The 13,985-nt window shown below is 38.6% G+C and overlaps 1 protein-coding gene across 1 annotated transcript in view; it reads right to left on the bottom strand.

The window, feature by feature from the left end:
• AGBL1 (AGBL carboxypeptidase 1) overlaps positions 1 to 13,985 on the bottom strand; it is a gene marked incomplete at its 5' end in the record, with an annotated part of 692,079 nt that overhangs the window by 442,321 nt on the left and 235,773 nt on the right. The window contains one exon of the mRNA XM_077774253.1: positions 4,919 to 5,099. Coding sequence (XP_077630379.1) covers positions 4,919 to 5,099 — 181 coding nt within the window. The remainder of the gene's footprint in view (positions 1 to 4,918; positions 5,100 to 13,985) is intronic.

Here is a 13,985-nt window from a genome sequence, read left to right as displayed (position 1 = left end):
TCAGCTGAATTAAAATATACTACAGAATGGGCATGGAGGCTCCAGGACAAAAAATATCCAAAATTAGCTGTGTGTCACCTACCGCCAAAAGCTGGCAGCAACAGGAAAGCTGGATATGTTCTCCAATGGAGAAGGCTGGCAGGGCAAGGCCATGTCAAGGCTAAAGACAGGCTGGAAATTCAGATCCCATGGAAGATGACTGAGGATGATGAGGATGAGCCAGTTCATTCATTCTGGGTCCAAGACCAAGGCTGTGTGTAGGTTCATCCCCAGCACATGGGATATGAAGGTCCACGTCAACAAGACTAACTTCAGAGACCACATGGTGATTAGTCAGTAGCGCTGAGGCCCTACTTGCTTCTGCATCCAAAGTTGGGAAGAGCTGGTTGACCAAAATGAACATGAGCTATGGAACCAGACAGAGTGGGTTCATAGATCAGCTGTGCCACAAGCTAGCCATCTAACCTTGGGCACAGGTGTGTGCGTGTGCGCGTGCGCACGTACACGTGCCCACCTGTGTACATCCATGTACACAAACACCTCAGTGTTTCAGGTATCTAGATAATTTCTCATTCCATTCCTGTCTTGGACAATCTTTCTGATCTGGGATAACTCATTTTTTACCTCTTTAGTTTCAGTTTCCTTAACATCTGAAGGACTGGGACCAAATAACACATATGAACCCTCCTAGCTAGAACATTTTAAGTTTTTGTTTTTGTTTCATTTTAATGCCCTTATATCCCTTAAATCCCAAAAGTAGTATGGGACAGAGAGAAGTTCTGGTCCTGTTTCTGTAATACCAGCCCCTTAAACTCCACCCAAGACTTCACTCCTGTGTACTCGTTTCCCCATCTAGAAATTAGATAGAAGACTTGTCTTTGGGGGCATAGTTACAATTACATAAGAAATCTATGTAAAAGAACAGGTCCTTTCTCAGCCCATAAAAGGTCTGAATGATTTTTTTTTTTTCTATAGGTAAAGTCTGTGAGTTCTCTTATTGTAGTAAAATAAAGCCTTTACAACCCACGGTGGAGTAAAAGAATATTGGCACTAACTTTAAATGGCCCCAAATAGTTTAAATTGTCAAGATTTTTTATCTGATTTTTATAGTTTCATTTGTTTCCCCCAGAGCATTCATCTATTGCTTCTTAATACCTTGGTGCGTTTACTCATAGTATGCCCTCTGCTCTTTATTACTGTTTGTTTCTGTTCCACAATGGCCTTGAAGGAGAAAATCAAGTTGGTAGAGTTGTATATATACTAAGAATCAATATACTCCAATTCTCCTGTGAATAAAATGCTGGGCTGTGTGTTGACTTTATAAAAATTATTTTGTCACTACATTCTACCCAACAACAAAAGTCCAAAAATTGGAAACCATGCTAGATTATATGTCATGCCAACCTATTAAAGAATCACCTCCCTTTTCCCCACTTCACACTCTGACCAAGCCGCCATTATCACTTCTGCCCTCACCCAATTTGTTGAACCCCTGGCCTTTTATTCCATGTAGAAAACAGTTTTAAGAGTCAATGATCCTCCTGGATTACTTAGAACTCAGCCCAATTCTATATAATCAACCAGGCCAGCAAGATGGTAGATCACTTCTTTTGGAAACCATTTTTGTATTTTGTTTTCCTGTTACAGACATGTGTTGCTAAGAGATTTTGCCTTGGCAAGACCCACTGTATTATTGCTGGAAAACATGGGCTTTGTCTCTCTGACCACTGTTATCAAAACCTCTCAGCCATCCGCAGAGTCTCCATTACCATCACCACAAAGGCAACTACTCTACTTTTACACATTCTTACATTCTCCATGGGGGCCCATGATTATTTGTGAAAAAAGAGTACAATGTAGTAAGCTAAGTCCCAAACTTTGATCTAGGCTCTCTAATCTTCATGCAAAGATGGTTTCTTTGCTGTTCAGATGACACACAGGACAGTTCAGTTACCTTTAAGAAATCTATTAGTTAAAATGTGCCCAGAGAAAACTGCTGAAGATCAGTACATCAGAAAAAATATCACATAAACAACCTTTAGGTGAACTGCATTAAACTCAGATAGGACTTCACATGGGAATACTAAGGCATGTAAAAGGGAGATTCAATTTTATCCATGGGCTATCCCAAGGTAAGACTGTATAAAATGTTTGAAGTTCACAGGGCAAAGATCAAAGCACAGGAAAATATAGTCACCTCGTTGTGCAAAACAGAATGGACATGCCCTGAAATGGAATGTCAATCACAGAAGTTCAAGGAGACATTAGATGAACCATGTCTGGTAGGTTCTCAAAAGGGTTCATGAGCTGAGACCTTTCCATGCTTTTACAGTGAGATGTTATGCATCCATTGCAGTCTCAAGTCTTTGCTAGTGATGTGCTATAGCCTGCGGATTTCCTATCAGTAGAATAACACTATGATTTCCATGTCCCTTCCAGCCAAAATTGCTGGAGTGATCCAAGTGATCTATGATGTGCCTTGAGCTCCATGATGAAAGATGCTACATTAAAAAATAAAGGGTAATTTTAATCATAATAAATAATGGTAATGATGATGAATGGTGGTGTCACTGAGAAGAAGCTGGTCTGCCATTAGGGAGTCCAAAACAGCCAGCTGTGAGATGAAAAGGTGTCCAGGCCAGGAGGACACTCTGTGACTAAGACCACATTAACCTTTCAACCAAAGACCTGGATCAAGCCCCTCATTTGGAGGTGTGAGCAGTTGAAATGGAAGAAACTATAATACTTAGCCCTGAGCTCGAATACTGCATTAGGCTTATGAGACATTTTCCCAGGCAGGTCAATAGGGAGCATGTTACCTTATTCTTCCAACAGAAGAGAAAAGTCAGTAGGTCAGGGGAAGAGCCAGATTCCAAAATAGGGTTATAACCCTAAGGCCAGCACTGTTTCCATTCTCTAACAGTCCCCAGACAATTCAATGGAAAGAGAAACTTTAGAAAAGAGCCAACTTGGATGCGAGCATGCTGAAATGGGATCACGCCCCTCAAGATGGCTTGCATAGCTGTTTTCCATCCATTTAGACTGACAGAGCTTGCTAGTGAAATCCTGGGCCCCTCACACAGGAAGGAGTCACTCATTAATTAATTAAAGACCTATTCTCTGGGGCCATCATAGCATGTGGGAGGAACCCACTGACTTTTGTTGGACCAGAAGAGAACACTGCTCTAGAGTTTTGTCCAGCTTGAGATCTACGAAGGCTAACTTCTTCCAGAGGCCTAATTAATGCTCCTGACTGGGAAGACCTGGCCTCTTGCTTCTCACATGTGCTTGAAGGCCAATCAGTCACCATAGACAAAGACGAAGGACCCTGCTCTTTGCCCATCAAAAACCTCCACCAAAAGCTAGGGATTCTGGGAGCTACAAAAGCAGGAAACTTGCTACGAACAAATGAATCACTTAACTTCTTTGCCTTTCTTTCTTTCTTTCTTTCTTTCTTTTTTTTGGTATCTATTAAAATTTTATTTTTAAAGTCTATAGCTTTGACTTGCTTGCATTTTGGCATAATTTAACATATTTTATCATTTGGAATGTATTCTGATCCTCTTTTTATATTTTATCATCTTTATAATTCTATTTTTTTAAACTTACCAGTATTTTTTTTGTGCTTTTCCTTTGAAGCGAGTCTATTCTCAGCTGTTTAACATGTATTTCGCTTTTTCTCTTAAAGAAATTAATTACTATTTTATCTTTCTTAAAACAATCTCTTTACTTAGTTGAAACCATTTTAACTTTATCTCTTTTTAAATTTTTGTTTTCTTTTTCATACAATTTTTAATAATTCTCATTTTATCTCTTGTTTCACCTTTTGATATTGTTCTGTTTTCTCAGTTTTCTAAACTTGTGCTTTGCTTCTTCAATACTGACATTTTTTTAAGTAGGCTTCACTTCCAATGCAGAGCCCAACATGGGGTTCAAACTGACAACACAGAGATCAAGACCTGAGCTGAGATCCAGAGTCAGATGCCCAGCCAACTGAGCCACCCAGCCACCCCCAATACCGACAATTAAGTTATAAGTTGTTTTCATTTATAGCTTCTGCAATTATTTTTCTTTTAATTGTTCTATTTATCTTATGTTCTGTTTTTCTCACAGGATACCAATGTCCATTCCTATAGTAAAAAGACTTCTGTGACCACGGGAAGAGGCTGTAGTCTCTTTCCCCAAGGGTTGAGAATTTGTGAACATTAATCCTGCCTCCCCTATCCACTGGCCATGGGACCCTGGGGACCTGCTCTGGTATCTGGGCTTCAGATCACAAACTCTGAAAATGCTGCTCCTTCCAAAAGACCTCATCAGACACTGGACTTCATCTTTCCTGTTAATGTATTCTGAAGGCATGGAGGAGTACTATGAGGAGCACCACCCCTTCCATCTGCTTTCACAGTCACTTTCAACCCCGCCAGTCATCCATTCAGATAAGGTGACACCCTTACTGGAGCTATATACAGAACCCAGTACAATACAACTCAATAAAGATTTCTCTGTAGTAAATATCAGTAAGTAAATGAAGTACTAGTCTTAACTGCGATGAAATCAGAATCTGAGTTTTGTCTTTGCCACTGACCTAGCATGTGACCTGGGCAAATCACTTGATCACCATGCCCACTCATTTTCTCCTTTTTCTAAAAGAAAAAAAAAAAAAAGACTATTAGACCAGATTACTTCTAGGGACTCCTCTAGAATTAAGTGCCTATGGGTCTATGCCCTTCTATTCAAAGAAAACTGATACAACATCATTGTGTGTGGAGAGTACATTGTCATTTGTACCAGCTAACAGAAGCCCAAGAGGATTTATTTCTGCCAGAGTATGGCCTCTCCAATCACACCCACTGAGAGACACAATGTGTCACAATGGTGACATAAATGAGGACCCAGCTGAGCTGGGTGCCTGACATACTTGCCATTGATGACACCATCGGGATTGAGCATGGGGATGATCTTGAAAATGAAGTTTTCCCTCAGGAGTCTAGCCACAGGGTCACTGCTGACCAGGAACTCCAAGGCCCCTTTCATCACCCAGCTGGCATTGCTTTCCCCTGGGTGCACTCGGGCAGTGATCACCTGGTATGGGCGCTGCCCTGCAGAAAAAGGAACACAAGGAAATTAAACCTAAGTACACTTTCCATTTCCAACAAGACAATTTTCCATGGGTCAGAATTATACCTGACTGGCATCAAGTCCAAAATAGGTTGATTGTTTCCCATACATATCTGATCTACACTTATCCATTTTCCATCTGTCTCTATAGTCTGCAAGACTCAAGAAAATATAAAGTTAAAGCTCACGGCTGTTATCAAAAGCATAAGTACTTAGTGGCATGAAAAGAACATAAGAAGCAGATTTCATCAAGATAACCAAAGGAACAATTAACTCTCTAGGATCCAATAGCACAGTGCTGGATGTCACAGATCTGAAATTAAATCTTATCAGTTATAAGACCTTGAGTGAATAATTTAATCCCTCATCTGTAAAATGGGGACAATGATATTGATCTTGTGTGGTTATTATAAAAAGAGAAAGATGCAAATATGGTACTTGGAACATTGCTCACCATTCACTACAGGTTAGTTTCTTCCACCTCAATTATGAGGTCTGTGGGTAGGAGGGTCCCTCTTGTTCCCCAGTGGAAATGGGATTCAAGGATAGAACTTGTGCTGGGAACTTTATGTCTGTAAGACACTCTACTTAAACTCTGAGAAAGATTTCATAAGATTTGACAACTCCAACTCAATCATGGTGTTACAATACTTTCCTTTCAGAAGGAATCAGAAAAACACTGTCTTCTCAATAACAGGGAGCATATTGATCTGAAGACACTATGGAGAATGCATTGATGAGCAAAAGATGCGGTTTTTCCTTCGTTGCTAGAAAACATCTGGACCGTTGTAATGTTGAGGTATATTCTGGGACCATATCTTGGCTCAGGTGAAAGACATTTTGATTGATTAGTGGTGTCTATCACTGGGGAAGAGGGCAGAAGATGTGGCATGACACCAGAAGTTCACCACATCTGCTCTAACCCCTTGTCCAACTGTGTGTGTGTGTGTGTGTGTGTGTGTGTGTGTGTGTGTGTGTGTGTTTCTGACTCTCCTTCCCTTCTGTACCCTCACCCGATTCCTTATTGCTCCTAAACCCACTTGGATGACAAGATCTAAGCATTTGCCAAGAATAAATACCCCGGCACTAAGCAGCCTAAAAGTTAAATTAATCATTTCTTTCCATATCATTCAAATCACTAAGTTAAATATGGCTTTCTTTCTTTTTTGAGGGAACACACTGTGTCTCCAGTCCGGTACATTGAAAGTGAAAACTGAATAACACTCAGTAACAGATCTAAAGGACAGGTAATCATGAATTATATTATCATCATTATCAATTAGGACAAAAACTACTATCTGTTGACAAGATTGAGACCTAGGTTTGAGGAGCAGAGGTCAGTACATTTTTATTGCCTATGGTGAGAGCAGATCAGGTCAGTCCCTTAAGGATCATTTACATACTGAGGATAATATTGGGTTGTTTTTCCCTAAGCAGGTGTCTTGAGCATATTCCAGGAACTATAGGAGCCACAGGATATAAAATTTGAATAAATTAGAGTCCTTGTTATGTAAGGGGCCATAGCCTTTGCCGGTAGTGACAAACACGAGCAAATAATGAATGGCAAGTGCACTAATGGAAGTGTACATCAAGTACCAAAAACAGATCTGACTTAGAGAGGGAAGGGTGTTTCCAGAGGTCTGATGCTATCTGAGCTGAGTCTTGTAGAATGAGTATCATCCTACAGGAGAGAAGGTAAGGAAATATTTTCCAAGTAAAGAAAAAGGTACATGCAAAAAACACAGAAAAGTAAAAATTGGGACAGTTAAGAATAAAGGAAACGAGTGGCTGAAACAAAGGATTGAGGATAGTAACACGTGAATTTAGGATAGGAGGCTGGTATCAAACTAGTAAGGTCTTCCTAATGTATTTTATGTAGGGATTTAGACTTTATTCTATAGATTAGAAGTTCTCAACCATGGAGTCAGAGTCTCGTTGGTATGGCATGGCCAGTGCAGGGGTCTACTGAAGAACCACTATACACATGGCATAAACTGCTGTTGTCTGTCCCATAGCCTTCTCCCCTTCTTTTTGACTACCAGACTCAATTCTGGGGGTGAAAGGATGTGCCTAGATTTAAACACCAAACTTCATGGATCCTCTTGTAGGGAAGAGTGGCCAAGTGACAGAATTGTGGCCGATGAGATGTAAATGTTAGCAGCGGATAAGTCTTTCTGGAAAACCGACTGAAGAGGACAGTTTCACTTGGCAAATCTGTCTTGGTCTTTGTCTCTTTTCCTTGCTCCTCTTCTTCCTCTTTCGTTAAACATAGATGTGATACTTTCAGGTGAGAAAGTTCACTTGAGAACCAAAATCACATGCTTTGTGACTGTAAACAGGGAAAGAGCCTGGGTTCTTGAAAAATTCCTAAGTAGCTACCCTACACTGCCAGTGAGCTTCTTCCCTGTTTCTGGATTTTTGAGGAACAAGACAACACTATTTGGCTAGGCAATAATAATCACATTTCCAATACATGTGGCTACATTCTAGCCTAACTTATATAAATAGAGGATTGGGTTTAAAGTCATCCTTATATACTAACATTACTTTGAATGGCATGGAGTCATGTGTGCTTTCTGGACTGGGGAGGAAAGAGTGCAAGAGAGTCATCGTGAGACTATTTGATATGCACATCCCATAAAGGAACAAGAGAGAACTACTACTTTAAGAAGCAGAGAGTCCATAGTGGTTTTTCAGCAGGAGAAAGACATACAGAAACCTGTGCTTCATAAAATCATTCTGATGTTATGGAAGCTCATGCATTTGTTGAGTCAATGACAGAATGGTCTGTTGAAGTAAAGAACAACTTTTAGAGCCATAATTTCCAGAGTTCAAATTCCAGCCCCACCATTTTCTACAAAATGAGTTATGGAAGTTTCTGATGAAACTGAGTATTGGATTGGGCATCCTGCAAGTAAGGCTAATGATTTGCTAACTGGAGCTCACTAAATAAGCATATTGAGGGAGGGAAAGAGATATACAGTTAGCTGGCCGAGCAGAGCTGAACCTAACTGAAGGCCAGCCTGTCCCCTATATCATTTGCTCACAATCACATCTCACTCTTTCCAAATCAACTCGCATTGGCACTCCAATAAAAAGCTTATTGAGAAAGAGCCTTGATGAATTTGTACACAATCAGCAGCCTATTTTCAGTTCTATAATTCCATATCACTCTCTTTGTGGTTTTTGAACTAAGTTCATTTACAGCATATTGAACAACGATAGTAAGTGCTCCCAGCCCTGAAAGAAGAAATAAAAAAGAACTTAAGCTCTTGTAAATTTCCAATACCAACTGAACACCCTCATTGTCTGGGCCAGTTGGCTCCCATTGCCTGATACCCAGTACAATTCAGTGCATTAGTCAATAATCCAAATGCGGCCCTTGCAAAGTGATGTTCACAATGTCCCTTTCCTTTGGAGAGTGGGGTTGATAACCTGCTATACTGTAATACACCATAAGACCCAACAGGCTCTTCTGAGCATCCTGATGAAGCAAATGGGGAAAACAGTGGGTTCCCATGAAGACACAAGCACATTTTAGCCATTCCTAGTTGATTTTTCTCTTTTCCTCTCTGTGATTGAAGACAATTTTACAACTGTATTGGTGAGCTAAACTTATGAGACCATTGAGTTGCAGCAGCAATGGTGCTCCAGAGAACCTGTAACAGACAACAGCTGTAAATAGTATGCGACACGCATACCAAGAGTTTTTTCTTGTTATTGACAATTTCGGTGTCAAAAACTCATTTCTGCTTAAGGTAGGGCAAAGAGTATCAGGTATCTGCATTCTTTTTTCTCTGCAATTTGTAAAATCTATTCCGGAGTTCATCAAAGTCTATGGGGGAGTCATGGTTTGACAATATGTTAATTCTTAAAGCTTGGTATTGAATTTATGTCAGTGGTAATACCATCTGTAAAAAAGAGGTTAGAAACAAGTAGGGGATTATATAATGTCTAGGAGATATCCGGCTCATGGCCAGTGAAAACCTGAGTAAGAACTGAAGACACATGACACACATGTGCACCCAACTCTATAAACATCCTTCCAGTTATTCCTATTTTTACTTTCAACAATATATATTAAACTCCTACTGGAACTCTGCAAGGTTCTGAAGGCTCCAAGAGAAGTAGTGGTTTTTGCCCTCAGGGAACTAATAATAGTCTGGTGGGAAAGACAAGCACACAAATAATCATGATCCAGTGTGATCAGGGACATCGGTCAAGACATTTTCAAAGCACAGCAGAATGCTCGTTACAACATTATTTATAATAATATGATCAACTGGAAATGACTTAAATGTGCACCCACATAAAATGAGTTAAGGATACATAAAATAGAGTCCTATGCAGCTGTTAAAATGGCACACAGATCTCTTTCTGTGGACATTAGAAGGCATCCGTGACATAATGATGAGTGACAAATACAAAATACAGGCCAGAAAGCTTCATCATAGTGGATCCAATTTTGTGTGTAGTTATCCCACTTACTTAAAGTTATCTATCTATACACAAGACACCTCTGTGGGTAGAAGTCATTTTGGTAATTTTTATGTCCACTATATCCCTATCCAGAATGCTCTCCTCTTCAGAGAATCATAATCATATCTCAGTTTTCACAAGCAAAGTATTTGCAAATAGTAAACCACAGAGGAGAAAGAAATGGATTTTCACAGAAGAGGTAACATCGGATCTGGTTTGCCCAGGTTGAGTAAGAGCTTGCCAGATGAAGAAAAGAAAGGAAGGAGGTTATACAAAAAGGCTAAGTAGATGCATTTGCAAAATAACAAGGTCACAGAGCACATAACCCCTGAAGAAAAGCAAAGTGATGTGATGTGGCTGAAGCACAAGCTGTACGCAAGGTAAAATGGGAGTGGAGCCACAAAGCTGTTTGCACCTGTGTCTGCAGACCATGGAACCCATGCTAAGGAGATGGGAAACAATCTTGCAAGTTGGGGGAGCCCTGTCGAAAATTCGTAGGCTAGGGTGTGATGGGACAGGAGTTCTCACTGGAGCTGAAGACGCAGATATTGGGGTAAAGGGGTGGGAGAAAGGGCCGCAAGAGTAGATTGTGATTTCCAAAGTCAAGCCAACTACCTTGGCCTTCACACAGGAAGCGGGTGAGGAAGGTGCAAGGAAACAGACATGGAAAAAAATAATGTCAATGAAAGAAGGTTCCAAAAACAGAGAAAATCTGAAATCAGGTATGGTGGAAAATCGTTATCCATTATAGAAAAGACTAATGTTTCCCACCAAAGGAGGCATACCATGTACATTTTCTGCACTGTGTGCTTCATCTCTTTTTTAATTAGCTTTATCTATAGTATGATTTCAATTCAATACATTTCACCAATTTCAATTTTACAATTCAGTGAATTTTGACAAATGTATTCAATGCTGTGAAACCACAATCATCACAATATAGAACATTATTAACCTCACAAAAATCCCCCTCAGTCTCCTTTGCAGGCAGTTCCCTCACCTATCCCTAGCCTCTGGCAGCCAATGATCTGCTTTTTGTCTCATTAGCGTTGTCTGCTCTGGAATTTCATAAGAATTGATTCAAATGAGATATAGCCTTTCTGGCTGGCTTCTTTCACATAAAACATGAATACTTTTCTAAGAGTCATCCATGTTGTTGCACGCACTTACATCAATAATCTGTTCCTTGGAGCCAGGGATTTATGTTCCAGTATGCCACAAAGCAAAGGATATGCCAGCATTGGTTTATCAACTCACCTACTGGTAAGTTTTTGCATTAATTCCACTTTAAGACTATTATGAATAAAGCTGTTATAATCACACATTTTTCTTTGGAGTGAATATAGAATTTGTGCATATTATGGTAAGGTCACCATTATAGTAAGTTATTACAAGGTGCTGCCTAACTGTTTCCCAAAGAGTCTATACCTTTCTGCATGCCTACCAGTAATGCCTGAAAGTTCCAATTGATCCACGTATTGACCAACCCTTAATATTATCATGCTTTTTCATTTTTGGTATTCTAATAGGGAGGTACTAGTGTCTAACTGTTGTTTCCATTTGCATTTCCCTGACAACTAGTGATGAAACTTTCTGGTGTTTTTTAGCTACTTCCATACCTTCTTAAGTAAAGTACCTGTTTAAATCTTTTGCCCATTTTAAAATCAGGTTGTTTGTCTTATTAGAGTTTGAAGGGTTCTTATATTCTAAATGCAGTCCTTTGGCAGACATGTTCAGTAAATCCTCCTCCAAGCCTTTGCTTAACCTTCCATTTTCTGGACTATGTATCTTGAAGCACAAAAGTTACTTATTTGATAAAGTCAAACAAATGTAATTTTTTCTTTTGTAATTTAGATGTTTTGTGTTTCATCTAAGAAATCTTTGCCTAATTCAGTGTGATAATAGTTTCCTTCTGTAAGATTGGGTCTAAGTTATACATTTATATCTATTTACATTAGATGTTTGAAGTTAATTTTGGGTTATGATATGATGTGAAAGTTTAGAATCACATTTTCCCTCCCATAATATCCTTTAGCATTTTCTACACATTAAATTTTATCTTCTGCAAATCACAAGAGTTTTATTTTTCCTCTCCAAACCTTGAGGCATTTTTTTGTCAACTGGGTGTGTCTTGGTAATTATACTTTCCTGAAATTTTGCATTGAAAATGGTTATTTTCAAATTTGTTAGCATAAAGTTGTTTTAAATCCCTCTTACTATATCTTTGAATCCCTAGTGATGGTCTTTTTTTTTTAATTTATGATACAGGTTTTATTTCCTTAATCATTTTCTAAAAGGACATATTTTTTTCCAAAAGATTACTTTATAATCCTTTTTGCTTTCATTCTTTTCTTCTCATAATTTGTATTTATCCTTCCTTCTACATTCTTTGGCTTTAATATTTTTCTTTTATAAATTACTGGAAATGATATTTAGAGCATTAGCTTAGCATATGATAAAATTTTATAATTATCCATGTGCTTAAAAGAATGCTGTTGAGTGTAATGTTCCACATGCACCAATTATATCAGGTTAGTCATATTTTCCTTTCTCTTTGTGAGATATAGATGAGGGAGGAGAGAGAGGGAGAGAGAGAGAGAGAGAGAGAGAGAGAGAGAGAATGCGTGCAAGTAGGGGAGAGGGAGAAAGGGAGAGAGAATCCCAAGCCGACTCCATGCTTAGCGTGGAACCCAGCACAGAGCTGGATCCCATGACTGTGAGATCATGACCTAAACTGAAATCAAGAGTCAGATGCTCAACCAACTGAGCCACCTGGTGCCCCATATGTTTTTCATATATTCTATATTCTTCTCTGATACGATGTCTCCTTATTCTATGATTCCATAATTAGAGCCGTTATGTTATCTTAACTGGACTTTTTTTTTTTTTGTCATTAGGTATCTATTTCTGTTAAAGCATTTTGTCTTAGCTTCTCTTTTGTCCACATTCAAACAGACTGGATTTCTTCTGGTTAGTATTTATAACGTGTATCTTGTCTCATCCCTTTACCTTCAAACTTTCTATAATTTTTCATCATTTATTTCGTGGAAGTACCATCTAATTGGATGTTGTATTTTATTCACTCTAATATTATGTTATTTATTTTTCATTGGAGTATTTAGTCTGTTTACATTTGATGCAATTAATGATATATGTGTGTTAATGCTATCATTATTTGTTCTCCACTCACCTTAACTACTATATAATCTATTTTCTGTCTTACTTTGTCTTCCTTTGGACTGATCGCATATTTTTTTTCTCATTGTTCCTTTTTTCTTCATTAATAACATGGTAGTTATATGTCTTGTATTCTTCAGTTATTTTAGAGATTATAACACACATCTTTGATTTATCATAATATGATATAGTCTGCTATATTTTATAATTTTTTAAACAACTTTTTAACATTTATTTATTTTGAGAGACAGAGTGCAAGCAGGGGAGGGGGAGAAAGAAAGAGAGATGCAGAATCCAGAGTAGCCTCCAGGCTCTGAGCTGTCAGCACACAGCCCAACATGGGACTTGAACCTACAAACCATGAGATCATGACCTGAGCCAAAGTTGGTTGCTTACCTGACTGAGCCACCCAGGCACCCCTCATCTACTGTATTTTATTTCCCACTATAAATCTTAAAATTCACAAAACATTTACATGGTGTTAATTTAAATTGAATTATATAATTAAAAATTACTCTTCACCCTTTACAGCATCTAGCTTGTTTTCTTTCTGCCTGAAAAATCATCCATTAGTATTGCTTCTAGAACGGATCTGCTACAATGGAATACTCCCCCCTTTTGTGGTTCCTTCATTTATCTGAAAATGAATTCATCTCATCTTCAGATCTGTATTTTTTCTGAGTATAGGAACATAGTGCTCTTGAAGCAGAACTCTGTTTTCCATTTCTTTCCGTATTCCTTCCACCAAGATCCTACAGGAACTTGGCTGCTTTTAACAGCCTGCAAGTACTGAGAAGTTCGTCTCCTTGTTTTGCAGAAATAAGACTGTGTGTTGTTGTTTTCTGTTACACATTTTCTTTTTGCATGGTTTCCAAAAGAAGGGAGAATGTTTTCATTGGAATTTTCAAGTTCTTGAACTTTCTTATACTTCTTCTGTTAACTTTGCAGTTGACCATGTTGAAATATCCAGGTAGACAATCCCAACATCTGCAAATAAGGAAGCATCTCCTTCTTTCCAAAGATTATATCACTTATTCCTCATACATTTCTAATTTCTTAGAATTTCCTCCACCATATGAACTAAAAGAACCCTTTAATCCCATTCAATGTTATTATAACTGCTGGATCTCTGATAGATTAACCAATAACTGGGGCTTTTTAAATGTGTGAGATTATATGGAAACACACTGATGACATTGCTATAGAACCCG

This window comes from Crocuta crocuta, unplaced genomic scaffold (assembly GCF_008692635.1).
Source record: "Crocuta crocuta isolate KB4526 unplaced genomic scaffold, BGI_CrCroc_1.0 scaffold7, whole genome shotgun sequence".
In the NCBI taxonomy this organism is placed as follows: Eukaryota; Metazoa; Chordata; class Mammalia; order Carnivora; family Hyaenidae; genus Crocuta; species Crocuta crocuta.
The sequence above is the reverse complement of the archived record's forward strand: the minus strand, read 5'-3'. Positions and strand labels throughout refer to the sequence as shown.